At 43.4% G+C, this 21,870-nt stretch overlaps 1 protein-coding gene across 9 annotated transcripts in view; it reads left to right on the top strand.

The window, feature by feature from the left end:
• Nucleotides 1–21,870, top strand: part of dicer1 (dicer 1, ribonuclease type III) — a 173,393-nt gene that overhangs the window by 93,194 nt on the left and 58,329 nt on the right. For all 9 annotated transcript variants that reach the window (XM_069915723.1, XM_069915725.1, XM_069915721.1 and 6 more), the window contains 5 exons: nucleotides 4,632–4,786; nucleotides 8,296–8,428; nucleotides 9,337–9,412; nucleotides 10,214–10,353; nucleotides 13,784–13,963. In XM_069915723.1, coding sequence (XP_069771824.1) covers nucleotides 4,632–4,786; nucleotides 8,296–8,428; nucleotides 9,337–9,412; nucleotides 10,214–10,353; nucleotides 13,784–13,963 — 684 coding nt within the window. The remainder of the gene's footprint in view (nucleotides 1–4,631; nucleotides 4,787–8,295; nucleotides 8,429–9,336; nucleotides 9,413–10,213; nucleotides 10,354–13,783; nucleotides 13,964–21,870) is intronic.

The following is a 21,870-nucleotide window of genomic DNA, read 5'->3' as shown; positions in this document are numbered from 1 at the left end:
GACGCCATTTTATTCAAAGACAACTTTCTCAAACTTTATTCAAGCATGACCAAGGCACTCCACTGGCTGAAGGTTTATGTTACTTCAGAGAACATTACTTTTACAATTTTAAATGTATTTTTTTAACTTTTTTACTGTATTTTATTCTTATTTATTTTAATATTTTTAAAAAATTTATTTGATTTCATTTGGAGTCGCCAGTTGCTTGATTTCCAGATACCAGGATTTATTTTTTTTTACTGTATATACCATTTTGCAAAGGTAGGGAAATGAAATGTGGTCTTAATTTCCTGGTATCTGATCCCATGAGACTGATTATGTCAAACTTTTATTGTTGGGCTGCAAAGATTGGCGACAAATCAATATTTAATGCACTGATAACTGTGATTTTCCAGGCCAGATTAGGAGGGGCATAAAGGAGGGTTGGAAATGCAAGTTTCTTGAAAAAAATAATTAGTTGTTCTTTTCACTAATTTCATTGGAATCATAGAGCATTACAGCACAGAAACAGCCCTTCTAGTCTGTGCCAAACTATTTTTGTTACCTAGTCGCACTGACTTGCACCCAGTCCATCACCCTCCATACTTCTCTCTATCCATGTACCTGTCCAAATTCCTTTTAAATGTTAAAAATTGAGCCTGCATTCACCACTTCAGGTGGAAGCTTGTTCCACACCCCAATCACTCTGGGTGAAAAAGTTCCTCACAGCGTTCCCCTAAACGTTTCCCCTTTCACTCTTAACCCATGTCCTCTGGTTTCTCGCTCACCTACCCTCAGTGGAAAAAGCCTTTCTACATTTACTTTGTCTCCCCCCCCATCATTTTAATTACCTCTATCAAATCTTCCCTCTTTTACACTCCAGGTAATAAAGTCCTAAACTGTTTAACCTTTCCTTGTAACTCAGTTTCTCAAGTCTGGGCAACACCCCAGTAAATCTTCTGCCCTCTTTCTATCTTATTGATATCTTTCCTGTAGTTAGGTGACCAAAACTGCACACAATTCTCCAAATTTGGCGTCTCGGATGTCTTATACAACTTTAACATAACATCCCACTCCTGTACTCAATACATTGATTTATGAGGCCAATATGCCAAAAGCTCTCTTTACAACCCTATCCACCTGTGATACCACTTTCTGGGAATTATGTACCTGTATTCCCAGCTCCCTCTGTTCCACCGCACTCCTCATTACCCTTCTATTTATCATATACGCCCTTTCTTGGTTTGTCCTTCCAAATTACAACATCTCTCACTTGTCTGCATTAAATTCCATCTGCCATTTTTTAGCCCATTTTACCAGCTGGTCCAGATCCCTCTGAAACTTTGAAAACCTTCCTCACTGTCCACAACGTCTCCAATCTTTGAGTCATCTTCAAACTTGTTGATCCAATTTACCACGTTATCATCCAGATCATTGATATAGATGACAAACAACAATGGTCCCAGCACCAATCCCTAATGTACACCACTAGTCACAGGCCACCAGTCTGAGAAGCATCATCCGCCACTACTCTCTGGCTTCTCCCATCCAGCCATTGTTGAATGCAGTTCACTAACCTCACCATGAATGCCTAGCATCTGAACCATCCTGACTAACCTCCATGGGGTACCTTACTAAAGTCCCTGTAGAGAGCATCCGCAGCCTTTTCTTCATCAACTTTACTGGTAACTTCCTTGATAAACTATATAAGATTGGTTAAATGGGACCTACCATGCACAAAGCCATGTTGATTATTCCCTAATCAGTCCATGGCTATCCATAGAATTGTATATCCAGTCTCTTAGGAAACTTTCCAATAATTTACCTAAAACCAGCCTATAATTTCCAGGGTTCTTTTTGGAGCTTTTGTTTTAAACAATATCAGTGTGAGCTGTCCACAAATCCTCTGGCACCACACTCGTGGCTAAAGACGAAATATTTCTGCCAGAGCCCCTGCAATTTCTACACTAGCCTCCCTCAAGGTCCGAGGGAATATCTTGTCAAGCCCTGACGATTTATCCACCCTTATTTGCTTTAAGACAGCAAGCACTTCCTCCTCTTTATATCGGTTCCATGACCTCACTGCTCGTTTTTCTCACTTAACACGACTCTGCCCGTTTCCTAAGTGAATACTGATGAAAAAAAACATTTAAGATCTCCCCCATCTCTTTTGGCTCCATACAAAGCTGACCACTCGGACCTTCAAGGGGACCAATTTTGTCCCTTACTATCTCTTAATATGCCAGTCTTAGTATTTTCCTTTACATTGTCTGTCAAAGCAACCTCATGTCTTCTTTTAGCCTTCCTGATTTCTTTCTTTTTTTTTAAAATTTTTTTATTTTTCACACCATAAATCACATTAGCCATGAGACACACTTTTTCCTTTTCACACATATACAGTGATATTTTCTCCCCCCCACCTCTCTCCTCCCAACCCACCCCCCCCACCCCATCCATTTAAGGTATACAATCTAGGATACATTAAACCATTCAGACAATGTTGTCACTCAACAAAAATACACCAGAAATTCTACTGAGTCCATTCTTTTCTTTCCTTCTCCTTCCATCAACTTAGGTAATGATTGTCCCCGGTAGGTTTTCGCTATTGTATTTAATGTAAGGCTCCCATATTTGTTCGAATATTTCAATGTTATTTCTTAAACTATATGTTATTTTTTCTAATGGAATACATTTATTCATTTCTATATACCATTGTTGTATTTTCAAATTATCTTCCAATTTCCAGGTTGACATAATACACTTTTTTGCTACGGCTAGAGCTATCTTAACAAATCTTTTTTGTGCATCCTCCAAATCAATTCCAAATTCTTTGTTTTTTATGTTACTTAGGAGGAAGATCTCTGGATTCTTTGGTATATTGTTTTCTGTGATTTTATTTAATATCTGATTGAGATCTTCCCAAAATTTTTCTACTTTCTCACATGTCCAGATTGCATGTGATTTCTTTCTTGATGTTTTTCTTGCATTTTTTATGAGGATATAAAACCTCATTTGCTTTGTTGCCTCTACCTGTTCTACACCTCTCTCTTCTTCCAAACCAGATCCCCAATATCCCTCAAAAGCCAAAGATTCTCATATTCTAAGGAACAATCAATCATCTGGATCATGAACTTTTTTTCAGTCTTTGCTGTTTTTTTCCACCATCCTCTGTATCTTTCTTGAATTTTGTGAGAGCATTAAGAACATTTTCTTAGCCAAACATGTTAGTCAGTGTTATGATTGGAATTGAACTGGCATCTTTTGGGTTTTAAGTCCATCAGGCTACTGTGAAAATGCAAGAGAGTGCAAATGGTGGAATCTGGATGGAAGAAAACAAGCTAATGGGTCCAGGCAGCATCTGTGGAGGCAAAGGAATGGTCAAAATTTAAGGTTGAGACTCTGCATCAGGCAGGAGAGTGGAAATGGTGGAATCTGGATGGAAGAAAACAAGCTAATGGGTCCAGGCAGCATCTGTGGAGGCAAAGGAATGGTCAAAATTTAAGGTTGAGACCCTGCATCAGGCAGGAGAGTGGAAATGGTGGAATCTGGATGGAAGAAAACAAGCTAATGGGTCCAGGCAGCATCTGTGGAGGCAAAGGAATGGTCAAAATTTAAGGTTGAGACCCTGCATCAGGCAGGAGAGTGGAAATGGTGGAATCTGGATGGAAGAAAACAAGCTAATGGGTCCAGGCAGCATCTGTGGAGGCAAAGGAATGGTCAAAATTTAAGGTTGAGACCTTGCATCAGGCAGGAGAGTGGAAATGGGGGATAGAGAGTGTAAAGAGATGAGGTGGAGAAATGAAGAAGCTGGAAATAGAAGAATCAGAATTGATTGTTATGAACATCACAAAATTTGTTGTTTTTGCATTACAGGTGCAAATATTCGTTTCAATTACATTTTTAAAAATAAATAGTGTAAAAAGAAGAGAAAGTCAGATGGGGTACCTTCAGGTAGGTCAGATGGTAGCAGTGAGAAGAGGGCATGGTCTGGGTGGTGGGGGTCCTTGAAGACAGAAGCTGCTTTCTTCAGACACTGCCTCTAATGGAGTGAAGACTGATGCTCATGTTGGCCCTTGCCAAGTTCACAACTCTCTGTAGTCCTTTTGTGTTCTGTGCACTGGCACCTCCATAGCAGACAGTAATGCAACCATTCAGAATGCTCTACATCAGGGGTTCCCAACCTGGGGTACATGTACCCCCAGAGGTACATTTGCACTTTTCAGAGGGTACATTGGGTCTGAGAGAATAACCACTACCGTAACATGGTGTTGTAATCTGCAGTCAGATTGCACAATGTCATGTTTTCTTATCCTTAATTTTTAGGGGTACACGGGAACCTATAAAAATGCCCAAGGGGTACAGAGGAACAAAAAGGTTGGGAACCCCTGCTCTACATGGTACACCTATAGAAATTTGCAAGAGTCTTTGGTGACATACCAAATCTCCTCCAGAAAGCCATTGAGGTGTGGTGGGAATCCAGGTTAGCAATAGGTACAGAAACCCCACCCCCCTCCACCTGCTCCCCCAGCAAGTTTCAGTAATGAAGGGGATTGTTACCCAAAAGGTAAGTAATGGCTTAACAGTGAATGTAGAACTTCATTTTGTAGCTTTCATTTCTAGAAAGTTAATAATTCCATTGATACTGTAATCAGATTCTTCGAAACAAATGCTCAAAATCTGTGGATACTGCTGACGTGGAACTAGAACCTGTAACTGACGATGATGACCTGCTTCCTCCATATGTACTGAGACCAGAAGATGGTAGCCCACGGGTAACTATTAACACTGCCATTGGACATGTGAACCGGTAAGCACTGACATTACAAGTTCAGACATTTATTGACACCAGTCTTGAATTTTTAGTATCTCTTGTTATATCTTCTTGAGGTTCATTTTTATTTTCCATATCCATAAAATACAATAACGAAGTACAGAACAATCAAGTAAGTAGTATAGGAGCCTAAATAATCTGTCTCTTTTTTTAAGTTTAATTTTTTTCATCTGGACGAACAGCATGGTAACAGACCCTTCCTTCCATGAGCCCATGCCCTTAATCCCCAGCCCCAGACCATTTTGAAGGATGGAGGAAACCAGAGCACCTGGGGAAAACCCATGCAGACATGGAAGAACATGCAGACTCCTTAGAGACAGCGCCAGATTTGGACCCTGGTTGCTGGTGGTGGAATAGCATGGGATGGAATGTTTCAACTCTGAGGAGAGTGTGTTTGTTTTCCTTGGCCCAGAAATGACCCGATTGAGGGGTACAGATAGTTAGGATCTTTTTCTTCTTTACTGGAAATGTAAATATTTAGAGAGCTCAAGTTTAAGGTGGGAAATTTAGATGGATTTGAGAAATATTTATCTTCTATTAGAGAGCAATTAAAATCTGGTACACTGCCTGAGAAAATGTGGAAGGCAGGTGTTCATGTAACACTCAAGAAGCTTTTTGATTGATGTTTGAAGGGTCTTGATATCCAAGGATGTAGACCAGTGCAGGGAAATGGGATTAAGGTACATGACGATGGCTAGCAGAATCTATTGTGTGAAAGGGCTCATTTTTGTGCTGTATGACTGAGTCAGGTTGACATGATGGTGCAGCTACTAGAGCTGGCTGTCTCACATCTCCAGTGGTGCAGTTTTAATCCTGACCTTTTGGTGTCTGCGAAGAGTTTTCATGTATTCTTTATGATTTTGTATATTTCCTCCAGGTGTCCCAGTTTGCACCCACATCACTCCCCCAAAAGCCATGGAAGGGGTTGGGGGCTCTCCTAGTGTATAAATCTTTCTTGAATCTCCAGGTAGTCGGGAATGTGGCAGAATTTTAAAAACTGGGTTTGGGTAAGATTAGTTTGAAGATGGTGTTTGGGCAGCATGAGCTCTTTGGGTTGAAGGGCCTGTTTCTGCGCTGTATCCCTCTCTGATTCTATAACCAATGTATCTTTTATGTGGTAGAAAACTAGGGAAATTCAGGTTAGTGGGGCTATAGGGCAACCGCATGATCTGCAGCCCATTGTGCTTGTGTGGAAATTCCTCTGCAATAGACACTCAACTCTACGGTCAGATAGTGATTGGCGGTAAAGGTGGACTGCATCCAAAAATTGATTTTTATAAAAAGATGAATTAATTCCCCACACATATAACACCTATTGTGGAACAGAAATGTGTCCATCTCAAACACGAAGTGGAATTGAACATAGGTTCAGTCAGGACGGCGTGGTTAGTGCAATGCTGTGGCAGTGCCAGCGATTGGGACATGGGTTTGAATCCCATGCTGCCTGTAAGGAGTTTGTACGTTCCCCCGCGTCTTTGTAGGTTTCCTCCCACCATTGAAAACATACCGGGGTTGTAGGGAATTGGGCAGTAAGGGCTCGTGGCCAAATGTAAAAATTGTAAACTTGCAGACATTAAACTTATGGCCAAAGCTGTCTTGCTCGGCTCTTGAGAACTTGCTGTAGACAAATGTGACACCAGCACCTTTTGGGAAAGAAATAATTGAGCCTCCGATATTGCCTTTAAAGCTGTTGTAGTCAGTTTTCCATGGTGTGGCATTAGATGTAAACAGCTGCAATTGAAGGACAAAGCAAATTAATAGACAGGATTAGATGAGACATGCTCATGGTGATCCAGACCATTTGAGACATTGGTGCTGAACTGGTGTATTTTCCAGACTGTTGTCATTCTAATTCCTTTCTGCACTTTTGAGGTGATCTTTTAAACTTAGTGGAATTACTATTTCATGCTTGTGGTGGTGCTACAGTGCTATGGTTAGCAACCGTCTAATTACAAGTCTAAGAAACTGTGTCATGTGGCTTTGTTTCCCCACTCCAATGCATCTGAGGATTGTTTATTTCGGGAGTAGAAAGCAATTGCAGCCAGATCCCGTCAAATCATGGCACTCGGGAAATTTGACCAGGCATTTGTAATCACCAACAATATTTTCACACCAATCGTTCTCAACTCTTCCTTACCAGGATAGTTAGCTTGACAGCAGGGAGGAATGTCCCACTCTGAACATCCTACACAACTGGCAAGGAATTGGAGCCCTCACTTTTCTCAGGCTTCAATCAGGCCCCTGCTAGCCAACCTTGTGTGTCTCCAGACGTCATTGCAAAAAAGGAAAGTGCACAATGGGTGTTCAACCGCAATGGGCCCAGGACCAAAACTGTCCGTGGTGTGCAGTGTATGAAGTCTTTCAGCGACACTGAAGAGTTTCCAGCCCAAGCAGGCAGTTTTCTCTATAAATGTGGACATGATCCATGTCAGTGCAGTTTGAACAAAGTTCCAACAATACTCTGCAGCTAGGTCAGTGTTCACTATCCCACAAAGAAATTATTGCTGCTTTTGTGCCCTTTATCTCATACTAGACAGGAGAGATTCTCCCTCAATTTGATTGAGCCTGCTAAAAACAACTACTTCCTTTAACTGTTTTAAATAGAAGTTCATTTTGAATGAAAAGGTGTCATGTTAAATCTTTCCATGGTTTTCCAGGAACACTGGTGGGGGGTGGGGGGGAGGGAGGGGAGGGGAGAGAAAGGGGAAATGTAAAGAGAGTCTATTGAGAATCTCCCAGCAGCTAGCAAGATGTAATCCCTACTTCTGCCCTTGAATGTTTGGATGTTAGAGAAAGATTTTAATATTCCAAAATCAATGCACACTTAACTTTACATCAGAATTGCATTCTTGCTCCATCAAGTGAGTTTCCACTTTTCACATTCACTATTCTGTTGGTACCTCAACAGACTTGTAGCTTGCTCTTCCTGCAACAGGTAAGGCTTCCGAGTCAAAATTGGCAAAAGCGACATTACAATACACATTGCACACTATAAACAGAATTTTCACATTTTGCTGGAATGATAGCAACGTAAAAGCAAAACGAAACGGTGATCTTACAGTCTCGAGCTAACTTTCCAGCCAGCACGCGAGCTAGCAATCCCCCCTTGCAGGCAATATTATCTTCTCTCAAAGTCTGCACGCTGGTTATTTTGTGCACGAGTGTTTTGTGTATGGGAGGGTGATGGGGAGATGGAATTCCAAATCGAATAAAAAAAATAGCTTGAGAAATATTTTGACGCTTTTAACATCCAATCGATTTTATTATTTTTCATGCAATTTCTTCCTCTTTTGCAACATGATATAAAAAAGAATTTCTTGTGGGGTACGTTATTATTCTATTTGTTAGAAATTTAAAATGACTATTTTGCCTTTTGAATAAAGACAGGTTTGATTTCTGCACCACACCAAATATATACTGTAATTCAGTCGGAACTTTCTATTTTACATTGTCGGAACATTGTAATTTTACGTGTTTCCCTGCAGATACTGTGCCAGATTACCAAGTGACCCCTTCACACATTTGGCTCCAAAGTGCAAAACCCAAGAACTATCAGATGGTACTTTTCAATCAACTCTCTATCTTCCAATCAACTCGCCTCTCCGCGTCCCAGTAACTGTGAGTAAACATTGAAGGTTTTATTTTCTGTTTTTTTTGTGTATTCTACCGATTTGAGTTCTAGAAACAAAATGAACCGAATTTAAATCTAGTCAGTTGTATTAAGCCTTTATATTTTGAAAAGCAACGACAGTAGTTGTTTCTAAAAGGCCCTGAAGTGGATCTGTGATGGAGTGTATTGCATCTTTGTAATAAGTGACATGGCCGCAAGATATATCCCCAACTTTACAGTGGGTCACAGTCCAAGAATAAATTTGAAGAAATGCCACAGTGTTCACAGAAAGTTCTGAAAATACACAGATCAACCAACATCTGTAAAGAGAAAAGACAGGCCCTTTCAAATACTGACCCATTGTATAGTTGCTACATTTTGTTTGTATTGGAAAGAACTCTGATTTATAAAGTGCCTTTCATGACCTCAAGGCTTCCGTCAGCGGAGACAATGTTACAGTGTAGAAAAAGTGACAGCTAAGTCACACACACCAGTGAGGTAAGATTAGGTAATTATGATGTTGATTTGAGGGATAATATTGGTTGCAGCACCTGGGAAAACTCTTCTCAAATTGCATCTTGGATCCTTTTTTTGCCATCAGGAATGGAAAATGGTGCTTCAGTGTACACTTACTCTCTCTGACAGTTTACCACTCCCATGGTAAAATCTAGATTATTGGCTCGAGTCAGAGATGATTGTACTGCCACTAAGCCTTGACAGCCTCTTTGGTTTATTTATTTTCTCCTTTCATTCAGTCCCTTGCTGCCCTCTCTCCCCCAGCCCCCTCCATTAACGAACCCACCATCCACTGAAATTGCACACTCAGTGCTGGGCTGCAATGTCAACTCGTAGCTCTTGTAGTAAAGTAAATAGGACTGTTCATATGATATCTCGTTAACTTTTATTTCAAACCTAGGGTCTTCCAATGCACTGTACAAGATTGGCTGAGAAAGCAACAGCTCTTCTTTGCTGCGAGCGTCTGCACAAGATAGGTAAGTTCAAGATTTTTTATTTTTGTCATGTAACAAAATAGATGTAATTTTACACAAAATTGTATTTAGTCTGCCACACAGCAAGCAAAAGATTCACCATCAGCAGAAATTGCCCAGCGCCCCTCGCAGTCGGAGAAAGAGAAGCACTTGAGTGCCCATGGATTCACCTCCAGCACTCCCACAACTACACAGGCTTCAGTCCAAACCATCAGCAGCCTGAGCTCCAGATCCAAACCTTCGACGTGATCAGGAAGCCTTCTCGCATCCCGGTTCCGATACCTGGTACCCCTTCAGCTAGTCTCAAGCAGACCGCAGCCTGGTGTGAGTCCTTTGACTGCACGTCACCAGTAACCCACAGTCTGCGTTAGTTCTTGGCCTCGAGTTGCCAGCAGCCCACCGCCTGTGTTCTTCAGCCACAGGGGCCCTCGCTGATCCACCGTCATGGCCACCATCCTGTAGCATCGTCTCCTTTGCTTCTCCTTCTCAAATGTGGTCTCCCTGTTTTCTGGTGCCTTGCCCCAGTCTTCTGCTTCCCTGGAATCTGCACCACTCGAGATCACTGCCAAACACAGGTGCCACAACCTTGGGCACGGACCCTGTGGTCACAGGATTTTAAAATAAACCACCATGGGCTCGTTTAACAGGCTTTTTAAAGTGCAGTTCATCTGGGCAGTAGGGCCCCCGTGAGGGAGCACTGTCTCCCCACATCTTGCTCTCCACGGGTCACACCATTTTTAATAACATGTGGAAAAGTGATCTAAAGAAACTCGTGCAGGTATTACAGCTTCTTCTCTGATGCAGGCGAACTGGACGATCACTTAATGCCGGTTGGAAAGGAAACCGTGAAATATGAAGAAGAGCTTGATTTGCATGACGAAGAAGAAACTAGCATTCCTGGGAGACCAGGTTCCACAAAACGGAGACAGTGCTATCCAAAAGCAGTAAGTAACTCCACTTCACTTCTGGAATGGAGTATTTGCATGTAAGAGCAGAAGAAACATGAGCAGGAGTGGTCCATCCTGCACTGAAACCCCTGTTGCCATTCATCATGGTCGTGGTTTACCTTCTGCCTCAATGTTCAGCGCAATCTCACGCGCTGTTTGACCTGCTGAGTTTCTCCAGCATTGTGTTTTTACTTCAATGACGGTGTCTGCAGACTTTCCTGTTTTACCCCTGAGTGTGCTTGTTTTGAATGAACTTGGCAGCTGACCTTCCATGGCTACCCAGGACAGAGAATTTCATGGATTCACACCTTCAAGGTGAAGAGATTTCTCCTCTCCTCAATATGGAGTCCACCCAGGGAACCCATCCTCCGGTCATTCCCTTTAGGAATGTTGCATGCTTTAATCAGACCTCTTTCATCAAAAATCTAAAGAATGCAGTTCCAAGTTGCTCAAGCTCTCCTCAATCAACAGACCTTTAGGCCCTGGGACTTGTGCTGTATATAATAAATCTGGTTATCAATAATGAGACCAAAACTGTACAGCAGATGCCTTCTCTTTACATTTGCAACAAGGTTTCCTTTTTCCTGTAATCAAACACCCTTATAATGATAGCTAACATGACATTTGCCTTCCTAATTTGCTTGCTGTAAACACACCAAAATGCTGGAGGATCTCAGCTGGTCTTTTTAGCATCTATAGGAGACAGACATATAGCCAGTGTTCTGCCCTCCTTCAAGGGAAGGCTATATATCTTTGTCTCCTATGAATGCTGATAAGTTCCTCCAGCTTTTCGGTGTGTTTACTACAATCACAGCGTCTGCACCCTATCATATTTCACCTAATTGCGAGCCATACCTGACTTTTGTCCTTCGTTGACTTGTCTCCAAGCAACCTTGGGTCCTTTTGAACGTCAGCGCTACTCAGTCACCACTAATGTGGTTGACCCCACATTTTTCCACATTGTAATAATACCCTCTTAACTCAGCTAGCCCTTATCTCCTTGAAGTCTCTCTGCATCATAGAGCATTACAGTTCCCATGATATTGTGGTGACGTAAGCAATCTAATTTTTCCCTACCTCGCACCCATAAAGCTCATCATCTATGTGCCTGTCTAAGAGTCTTTTGAATGTCGCTATAGTACCAGCCTCCACCACCACCCCGGCCATGCATTCCAGTCCCCCACCACTCTGTGTACATTAGAAAAAACTTGCCTCCGACATCTCCTAAACTTTCCTCCACTCACCTTAAACGGATGTTCTCTGCTATTTGCTGTTGTCACTCCAGGGAAAAGGGTTGGGGCCCCCCATAATTTTATATAATCTCCATTGTCACCTCCAAAGAGAAAAACCCTAGCTCTATCAACCTGCTTTATGCTTGCAATCCCATCTAGTTTAGTTTGTCAGCAAAGTTGGAAGTATGCCATTTGTCTCCCTTTGCCAAGTCCTAGTCGTGCCCCACTAGTCACAGCCAGCCAACCCGAGAATGAATAATTTATTCCCTCTTTGATTTCTGTCCTTTTTCCGATTTTCAATTATTTGCCTCCAATTCTGTTTTCTGTCTTTGTTGGCCAACCTTCTGTGTGGGAAGGGAAACAATTTTGATGGATTCAAAGAGTAACAGGTCTGGACACAGGAAGGATCTTTATTAAAACACATGTAAGGGGATCGCAACAGGTATAACACACACTAGTACTCTCTATCACACAACACAGTAAAGCTAAACCCCGCTTTACGGAAATTCACTTATACGAAGAAATCATAATGGGTTTTCACTTTTACGAAAATTGTCTCCAATAGTTGTCAATGGGTCTTCGCTTTACGAATTTTTGGTTTACAAACGTTTTCTCTGGAATGCTCTACCTTCGTATACCTGTATAATCCAGTTTCATCGGTAGTAACACTTCCGATACTAGCAACTGTGTGCAGGCTTGCAAGCAAGGTACAACACAGTCACATCTGACTTAACACTACTGATATTAACAACTGTATCCAATATGCTACCCGCTGTTCCTTGTCTAATGTCGACAAGGCTCCAATGCTATCTAACAGCCCTGATCCCTGGGTAGTGCACATCTTACGAATGACTCCTCCAGTGTTGTGCACAGTTCATAGCCTGGAGAGGAGCAGGATTCATCTCAGGACCGAAGCGCTAAAAGAGAGAGCTACTACACATAGTGGACTTTATAGTACAGTAAGCTGGAGCGTCCAGCTCAGGTAATCACTGGGTGGGCAGGTGTGCACCAGTAGCAGAGTCCAACCTTGATTGGCAGAAGATGCGACTGCCGACTAGGTTCAAGACGGCAGTCTCGTGACTCTTCACAGTCTACATTCCCAGCAGGTTCCAGACAGGTTACATGACCCTCCACAATCCGCACGACAGATAGATATCTCTCTGCATATCTAGAACTTGCGTGGGTGCTCTGCAGTTGGTTATGGAAACTTTGAGGTAAAACAGGCCTTTCAGCCCTTGATATCTGTGTCAAATCGGATGCCAAATTAAATTCAGTCTCTTCTGAACATGATCCCTATCCCTCCTTTCCCTATTCAGTAAAATCCCTAGTATGCAGCACCTGTGGGGATTGGAAGATGCCAGGTAAGTGCATTTGCCGGTTGCTTGAGATTGTCTGTTTGGCGAACTGACTGCTGGGGACGCCAGTTTTAAACATTTGATTTTTATTTTAACCTATTTCCACTTTTTTTTTTACTGGTTGCTTGAATTCCAGATTACAGGAGTTTTACTGTAGATTTGTGTCATGATTCTTGAATATTTTAGCTTTATATATCCATAGAAACTTCTGTCGGATTTCTAAGTAAATATTCAGCTTGCCAAGGGTCAAAACGCTACTTGGTGTTCTACCTCACTGCGTAATGAGAGTGCTTGGGTGAGCCTGCTATCACTTGTGAGGGAGGAGCACAGACTTTATTACTTGGCTTTGTACTCTATTGTTCTGTAACAAGCTAGGAACCCAGTTGGTTACCCAGTACAATGAAGAGCTCCTCTGCACTTCTTCAAAATAATGACATGGCATCTTTCCTCTGGTATACAATTTCGGAATGTGGCTCAACATCACATCCAGAAGATGGGAGCCCCAACAGTAAGTCCCCCAGAGCCACAGCATAGATTCTGTGGAATTCAAAGCTCCAGATCTTTAAACTATTAACTGGTTAAATTTGAATCCACAACATGTCTGGATCTGGATTTCTGTGGATTTTCACTAAACCACCATTGAATGCCAAAATGATTGGAATTTGCAGGATATTCAACTGTGCCCTATATTTGTTTGTCTTTTTGAATGTCATAAGCGCTGACCGTGTTTTGCCTCAAAAATATTGTTAAGAATGGAAAATATTTTTGATCTTCCACATCTGTTACAAGATCAAATTTTTGGTGTGTTGACCATGACCCCTTCCTCTCACTTCCATTTAGATTCCTGAATGTCTTCGGAACAGTTACCCCAAAGCAAATCAACCTTGCTACCTGTATGTGATTGGCATGGTGTTGACCACTCCTCTTCCTGATGAACTCAACTTCAGAAGAAGAAAGCTGTACCCCCCAGAAGATACAACTCGATGTTTTGGGATTCTGACTGCCAAACCAATACCACAGGTATTTTAATTATCCCATTAAGAATGTATATTTTGTTGTACTGTCGGCATCAAAAGCAAGCATGTTATCCAAGTCTCAGACTTGTAACTCATTTTGAGTTATAAAGGAGAATCTCTGTGGATTGGTAAAAGGGGCCTAATCTCTGAGGGGTGAAACAGGCTAGATGTTTCAAGTCGATGAACTTTCATCAGAAGTTTTTATGCATGAGCGATAGGAAGGTTGCAGTCACATGTGTTTTTATATATTTTGGTATAAAACCATTTAGCAAACATTCACAGTATTTCAAACTTAATCCAAATACATGTGATATTTTAGAAAAAAGAAAGTAAAGAAATACAAAAGAAAGAGAAACCTATGAATCCCCTCCACCTCTCTCAACCCCCTACAAACTACAAAAAAAGAGGGACAAGAAAACAACAAGAGGAGGACTTCACTTTCTGATACTTTTAAACATAGAAATATTTACAAGAGAAAGGGAATGTTCGAGATACATTTAAATTTTAATACCAACAGTTTGTAAATAAGGGGTCGATATTTTCCAAAATGTATGATATTTATCTCTTAAATTGAAAGTAATTTTCTCGAGGAATATGACTGCAAACTTCTCCATGCCATCTGTCCATTCCCAAATCAATATCTGACTTCCAAGTTATAGCAATACATTTTCCAGCTATGGCCAAGGCAATTTGAACAAATTTTATTTGATACATATTCAATTTTAATTTAGGTTTAATCCCTCTAACATCTCCCAGTAAAAATATCATTGGATCTTGTGGGAATCTTACTCCAGTATTTGTTCTAACAAATTACCCAAAAAGGTTTAATTGTGGAACACTGCCAAGTTGAATGCAAAAAAAAGTACCAACTTCTTGTTGGTAGAAGACCACATCTAAAACATAAATTTGAATAAGCATAATTCATATTATGTAACTTTTGTGGTGTTATATAACTGAAGAATAAAATTATATTGAACTAACCAATATCTCATATGTATTGTACTTTTCATAACTCTCTCTACATATCTAAATCCATCTATGTTCATCTCTTTGCATATTTAAATCTATCTGCCATTTATGTCTTGACTTATGAATTCCTTTTTGAGCCTCCTTTTGTAATAATTTATACATCTGAAATGAATTTCTTTACATCTCTAGTACTTAATAAAAATTCTACTTCTGTCTCTGCCTGTAATACTAAATCTTGATCAAAACTTTCACAAAAAAACTTGATAATAACAAAATGTTGCATTTTCCAAGTCACATGTTAAACTACATTGGTATAGGTTCGGCTACGACAGTTAATGGCCAAGGATTGTGAATCTTAAATATTTTCGGAAATATGGACTTTTTTGAATTTAGCAGAGGTACATAAAAATATTTTTGTTTAGATCCTTTGTTAGATAGATCTACTCACAGTAACAAGAATGAAAGCTGTTAAAGCTACATTGGGACTGATGAGAGATTTGAATCTGATTGATTCGTGCTAGAGAGAAAGATTATTCATTTTATTCCAGTAGGTTTGATTCTTATTCTAGAATTGATTTATTTTTGGTTTCGGCACAAATACAAGATAGGATTCTTAAAGCGGATAATAAGACCAGAATTTTATCTGATCAGTCATCGTTAATAACTATGGAAATGCCTGATAAAGAGGTCGATATATAGATGGAGATTAAATTTTTTGCTACAGAAGGAAGTCTGTAGTGGCGGCGGCGGCCCCGATACGGGCAGGAGCAAGGGGGAGACGGCGGCCCCGGCCTCGGTCGTGTGAGGCAGGCGGAGGCCCCGATACGGGCAGAGAGTTGGAGGCGGCGGCCCCAGTCCAGGCACAGGGAGAGCAGCAGCGGCCCCGGCCCCGGTCCGGGCGAAGGGTAGACGGCGGCGGCCCCGATCCGGGCAGGAGCAAGGGGGAGACGGCGGCCCCGGCCTCGGTCGAGTGGGGCAGGCGAAGGCCCCGATCCGGGCAGAGAGTGGGAGGCGGCGGCCCCAGTCCAGGCACAGGGTGAACTGCGGCGGCCTCGGCCCCGGTCCGGGCAGTATGGACCGACCTAGGAGGGGAGGCAGGCCCCTCCAGCCCGGGTAAGAAACCTGCATAGGAGAAGGCCACTCCGATATAAAACCTACGACCCAAGGACCTCGCTGCCACGTCCCAGCTTGCTTGGCCACGGCACACGAACCATGGGTGTAAAGGGTGGGGCCAGTACTGCGCGCACTGCACTCCACCTAAAAGCTCCTTTGCGCAGGCCCGAGGACAGGTCCACGTCCTCCCCCTCCACGTCCTCCCCCTCCACGTCCTCCCCCTCCACGTCCTCCCCCTCCACGTCCTCCCCCTCCACGTCCTCCCCCTCCACGTCCTCCCCCTCCACGTCCTCCCCCTCCACGTCCTCCCCCTCAAAAGATGCTCACAAACTCAAGCTAGCATGCTGGAACATCAGAACCATGCTAGACAAGGCTGACAGCCACCGACCTGAACGTCGGTCTGCCCTCATTGCACATGAACTCCTCAGACTTGACATCGACATAGCCGCTCTCAGTGAAGTCCGCCTGGCAGATGTAGGCAGCCTCCAAGAACGCGGCGCGGGCTACACACTCTACTGGTCTGGCAAGCCTTCGGATGAACGACGCCTATCTGGTGTAGGCTTCATGGTCAAGAGCTTCATTGCCTCCAAACTCGAAAACCTTCCGACAGGCCTCTCGGACCGAATCATGTCCATGCGACTCCCACTTCAAAACAAGCGTCACATCACCCTCATCAGTGTCTATGCTCCAACCCTCCAGGCGGAACCAGCAGAAAAGAACAAGTTCTACACCGACCTGCGCAACCTCATCCAACGTACCCCTACAGCCGACAAGGTTGTCATCCTGGGCGACTTCAACGCTCGTGTCGGCAAAGACTCAGAAACCTGGCCAGGAATCCTGGGCAAGCATGGCGTCGGCAAGTGCAACGACAATGGGCGCCTCCTGTTGGAGCTCTGCGCAGAACAGCGGCTTGTCATTACAAACACCCTTTTTCAGCAGAGGGACAGCCTTAAGACCACCTGGATGCATCCCCGATCCAAACACTGGCACCTCCTGGACTACATCCTGGTGCGAGAAAGTGACAAACGAGATGTGCTCCACACCAGGGTCATGTCTAGCGCGGAATGCCACACTGACCACCGGCTGGTTCGCTGCAAGCTCAACCTTCACTTCATGCCAAAGCCCAGGAACAATAAAGCCCCCAGAAAGAGGTTCAATGTTGGAAACCTGCAGTCAGACAAAGCGAGAGGAAACTTCCAGGCAAACCTCAAAGCAAAGCTCGACGTTGCAACCCGCCTCACGGACCCGTCCCCTGAAACCCTCTGGGATCAGTTGAAGACTACCATACTGCAATCCACTGAAGAGGTACTGGGCTTCTCCTCCAGGAAAAACAAGGACTGGTTTGACGAAAACAGCCAGGAAATCCAGGAGCTGCTGGCAAAGAAGCGAGCTGCCCACCAGGCTCAACTTACAAAGCCGTCCTGTCCAGAGAAGAAACAAGCCTTCCGTCGCGCATGCAGCCATCTTCAGCGCAAACTCCGGGAGATCCAAAATGAGTGGTGGACTAGCCTCGCCAAACGAACCCAGCTCAGCGCGGACATTGGCGACTTCAGGGGTTTCTACGAGGCTCTAAAGGCTGTGTACGGCCCCTCACCCCAAGTCCAAAGCCCGCTGCGCAGCTCAGACGGCAAAGTCCTCCTCAGCGACAAGATCTCCATCCTCAACCGATGGTCAGAACACTTCCAATCTCTTTTCAGTGCCAACCGCTCAGTCCAAGATTCCGTCCTGCTCCAGCTCCCTCAACAGCCCCTAAGGCTAGAGCTGGATGAGGTTCCCACCCTGGATGAGACATATAAGGCAATCGAACAACTGAAAAGTGGCAAAGCAGCAGGTATGGATGGAATCCCCCCAGAAGTCTGGAAGGCTGGCGGCAAAACTCTGCATGCCAAACTGCATGAGTTTTTCAAGCTTTGTTGGGACCAAGGTAAACTGCCTCAGGATCTTCGTGATGCCACCATCATCACCCTGTACAAAAACAAAGGCGAGAAATCAGACTGCTCAAACTACAGGGGAATCACGTTGCTCTCCATTGCAGGCAAAATCTTCGCTAGGATTCTACTAAATAGAATAATACCTAGTGTCGCCGAGAATATTCTCCCAGAATCACAGTGCGGCTTTCGCGCAAACAGAGGAACCACTGACATGGTCTTTGCCCTCAGACAGCTCCAAGAAAAGTGCAGAGAACAAAACAAAGGACTCTACATCACCTTTGTTGACCTCACCAAAGCCTTCGACACCGTGAGCAGGAAAGGGCTTTGGCAAATACTAGAGCGCATCGGATGTCCCCCAAAGTTCCTCAACATGATTATCCAACTGCACGAAAACCAACAAGGTCAGGTCAGATACAGCAATGAGCTCTCTGAACCCTTCTCCATTAACAATGGCGTGAAGCAAGGCTGTGTTCTCGCACCAACCCTCTTTTCAATCTTCTTCAGCATGATGCTGAACCAAGCCATGAAAGACCCCAACAATGAAGACGCTGTTTACATCCGGTACCGCACGGATGGCAGTCTCTTCAATCTGAGGCGCCTGCAAGCTCACACCAAGACACAAGAGAAACTTGTCCGTGAACTACTCTTTGCAGACGATGCCGCTTTAGTTTCCCATTCAGAGCCAGCTCTTCAGCGCTTGACGTCCTGCTTTGCGGAAACTGCCAAAATGTTTGGCCTGGAAGTCAGCCTGAAGAAAACTGAGGTCCTCCATCAGCCAGCTCCCCACCATGACTACCAGCCCCCCCACATCTCCATCGGGCACACAAAACTCAAAACGGTCAACCAGTTTACTTATCTCGGCTGCACCATTTCATCAGATGCAAGGATCGACAATGAGATAGACAACAGACTCGCCAAGGCAAATAGCGCCTTTGGAAGACTACACAAAAGAGTCTGGAAAAACAACCAACTGAAAAACCTCACAAAGATAAGCGTATACAGAGCCGTTGTCATACCCACACTCCTGTTCGGCTCCGAATCATGGGTCCTCTACCGGCACCACCTACGGCTCCTAGAGCGCTTCCACCAGCGTTGTCTACGGCTCCTAGAGCGCTTCCACCAGCGTTGTCTCCGCTCCATCCTCAACATCCATTGGAGCGCTTACACCCCTAACGTCGAAGTACTCGAGATGGCAGAGGTCGACAGCATCGAGTCCACGCTGCTGAAGATCCAGCTGCGCTGGATGGGTCACGTCTCCAGAATGGAGGACCATCGCCTTCCCAAGATCGTGTTATATGGCGAGCTCTCCACTGGCCACCGTGACAGAGGTGCACCAAAGAAAAGGTACAAGGACTGCCTAAAGAAATCTCTTGGTGCCTGCCACATTGACCACCGCCAGTGGGCTGATAACGCCTCAAACCGTGCATCTTGGCGCCTCACAGTTTGGCGGGCAGCAACCTCCTTTGAAGAAGACCGCAGAGCCCACCTCATTGACAAAAGGCAAAGGAGGAAAAACCCAACACCCAACCCCAACCAACCAATTTTCCCTTGCAACCGCTGCAATCGTGTCTGCCTGTCTCGCATCGGACTTGTCAGCCACAAACGAGCCTGCAGCTGACGTGGACTTTTTACCCCCTCCATAAATCTTCGTCCGCGAAGCCAAGCCAAAGAAAAAAAAAAAAAATTTTTTTGCTATTGAAGAGGAAAGATTTTTGTAATTTTGTTTGAAAACAAATTAAAATATTTTGTGATACAAATTTGATAAATGATAAATTTATTATATGGCATGCTTTAAAAGCATATTTTTGAGGGCAAATTAAAAGTTTTACATCTAAAATCAAAAAGCATTATATGAAAGAAGACCAATTAGAAAAAGAAATTACAGTTTGAGGGAAAAGATCTTCAAAAGTTGGTTTCTGAAGACAAACGTAGATTATTCATTAATTTAAAAGAACTTCATTATAAATACATTGTTAACTTCTAGAATGGAGAAAGTTATTATTAGGACAAGGCAAAGATATGAATTGGAGAGATCCCATAAAGTTTTGGCTTGGCAGTTAAAAGTGGAGCAAACTTCTAGAATAATTAAAGCAATACAAAAAAGGATACTAATGTAATTACATATAAACCGCAAAAAATAAATAAATCTTTTAGGAATTTTTATGGAATTATATTCTTCGGGATTTTTAGGAGATAAATCTAAAATAAATGATTATCACAGATAGTTTTGTCAAGATTAAGTTTAGAAGAACAAACTGAACTTGATGTATCATTTACTGATGCTGAAGAGAAGCAATGAATTCTTTGCATGGTAATAAATCTCCAGGAGAAGATGATTTCCCATCTGATTTTATAAAGAATCTAAAAATTTATTAATTCCTATATTTATGTAGGTATTAGATAAAGCTTCATAAACTTCTACTCCTCCAGAATCATTTTCGATGGCGATAATATGCTGTGATTCCTAAAAAAGACATAGATCCATTTGAAACCTTCGTTGTATAGATCTGTTTCATTATTAAATGTGAATTATAAAATGGTAGCAAAAGTTATGGCAAATAGAATGAATAGTTTGTTAGCTTAATTAATTAATTAATATGGATCAGACAGGGTTTGTTTAAAAAAAAATACAATCATCAGAAAATGTAGCTAGATTACTTAACATAATTTCATTTAGTGCAAAAAAGAGGCGACTTGAGTGTGGCAGTGGCTTTAGATGCAGAAAAGGCATTTGATAGATTAGAATGGGGTTTTTTTGTTTAAAGTATTAGAAAAGTTTGGATTTGGATTAAATTTTTAAAATTGGATTAAAGCTTCATATAATAGACCTAAAGCTCTTCTTTGGCTTGGCTTCGCGGACGAAGATTTATGGAGGGGGTAAAAAGTCCACGTCAGCTGCAGGCTCGTTTGTGGCTGACAAGTCTGATGCGGGACAGGCAGACACGATTGCAGCGGTTGCAGGGGAAAATTGGTGGGTTGGGTGTTGGGTTTTTCCTCCTTTGCCTTTTGTCAGTGAGGTAGGCTCTGCGGTCTTCTTCAAAGGAGGTTGCTGCCCGCCAAACTGTGAGGCGCCAAGATGCACGGTTTGAGGCGATATCAGCCCACTGGCGGTGGTCAATGTGGCAGGCACCAAGAGATTTCTTTAGGCAGTCCTTGTACCTTTTCTTTGGTGCACCTCTGTCACGGTGGCCAGTGGAGAGCTCGCCATATAACACGATCTTGGGAAGGCGATGGTCCTCCATTCTGGAGACGTGACCCATCCAGCGCAGCTGGATCTTCAGCAGCGTGGACTCGATGCTGTCGACCTCTGCCATCTCGAGTACTTCGACGTTAGGGATGTAAGCGCTCCAATGGATGTTGAGGATGGAGCGGAGACAACGCTGGTGGAAGCGTTCTAGGAGCCGTAGGTGGTGCCGGTAGAGGACCCATGATTCGGAGCCGAACAGGAGTGTGGGTATGACAACGGCTCTGTATACGCTTATCTTTGTGAGGTTTTTCAGTTGGTTGTTTTTCCAGACTCTTTTGTGTAGTCTTCCAAAGGCGCTATTTGCCTTGGCGAGTCTGTTGTCTATCTCATTGTCGATCCTTGCATCTGATGAAATGGTGCAGCCGAGATAGGTAAACTGGTTGACCGTTTTGAGTTTTGTGTGCCCGATGGAGATGTGGGGGGGCTGGTAATCATGGTGGGGAGCTGGCTGATGGAGGACCTCAGTTTTCTTCAGGCTGACTTCCAGGCCAAACATTTTGGCAGTTTCCGCAAAGCAGGACGTCAAGCGCTGAAGAGCTGGCTCTGAATGGGCAACTAAAGCGGCATCGTCTGCAAAGAGTAGTTCACGGACAAGTTTCTCTTGTGTCTTGGTGTGAGCTTGCAGGCGCCTCAGATTGAAGAGACTGCCAT

The sequence above is a fragment of the Narcine bancroftii genome, chromosome 2, assembly GCF_036971445.1.
Source record: "Narcine bancroftii isolate sNarBan1 chromosome 2, sNarBan1.hap1, whole genome shotgun sequence".
In the NCBI taxonomy this organism is placed as follows: Eukaryota; Metazoa; Chordata; class Chondrichthyes; order Torpediniformes; family Narcinidae; genus Narcine; species Narcine bancroftii.
The sequence above is the reverse complement of the archived record's forward strand: the minus strand, read 5'-3'. Positions and strand labels throughout refer to the sequence as shown.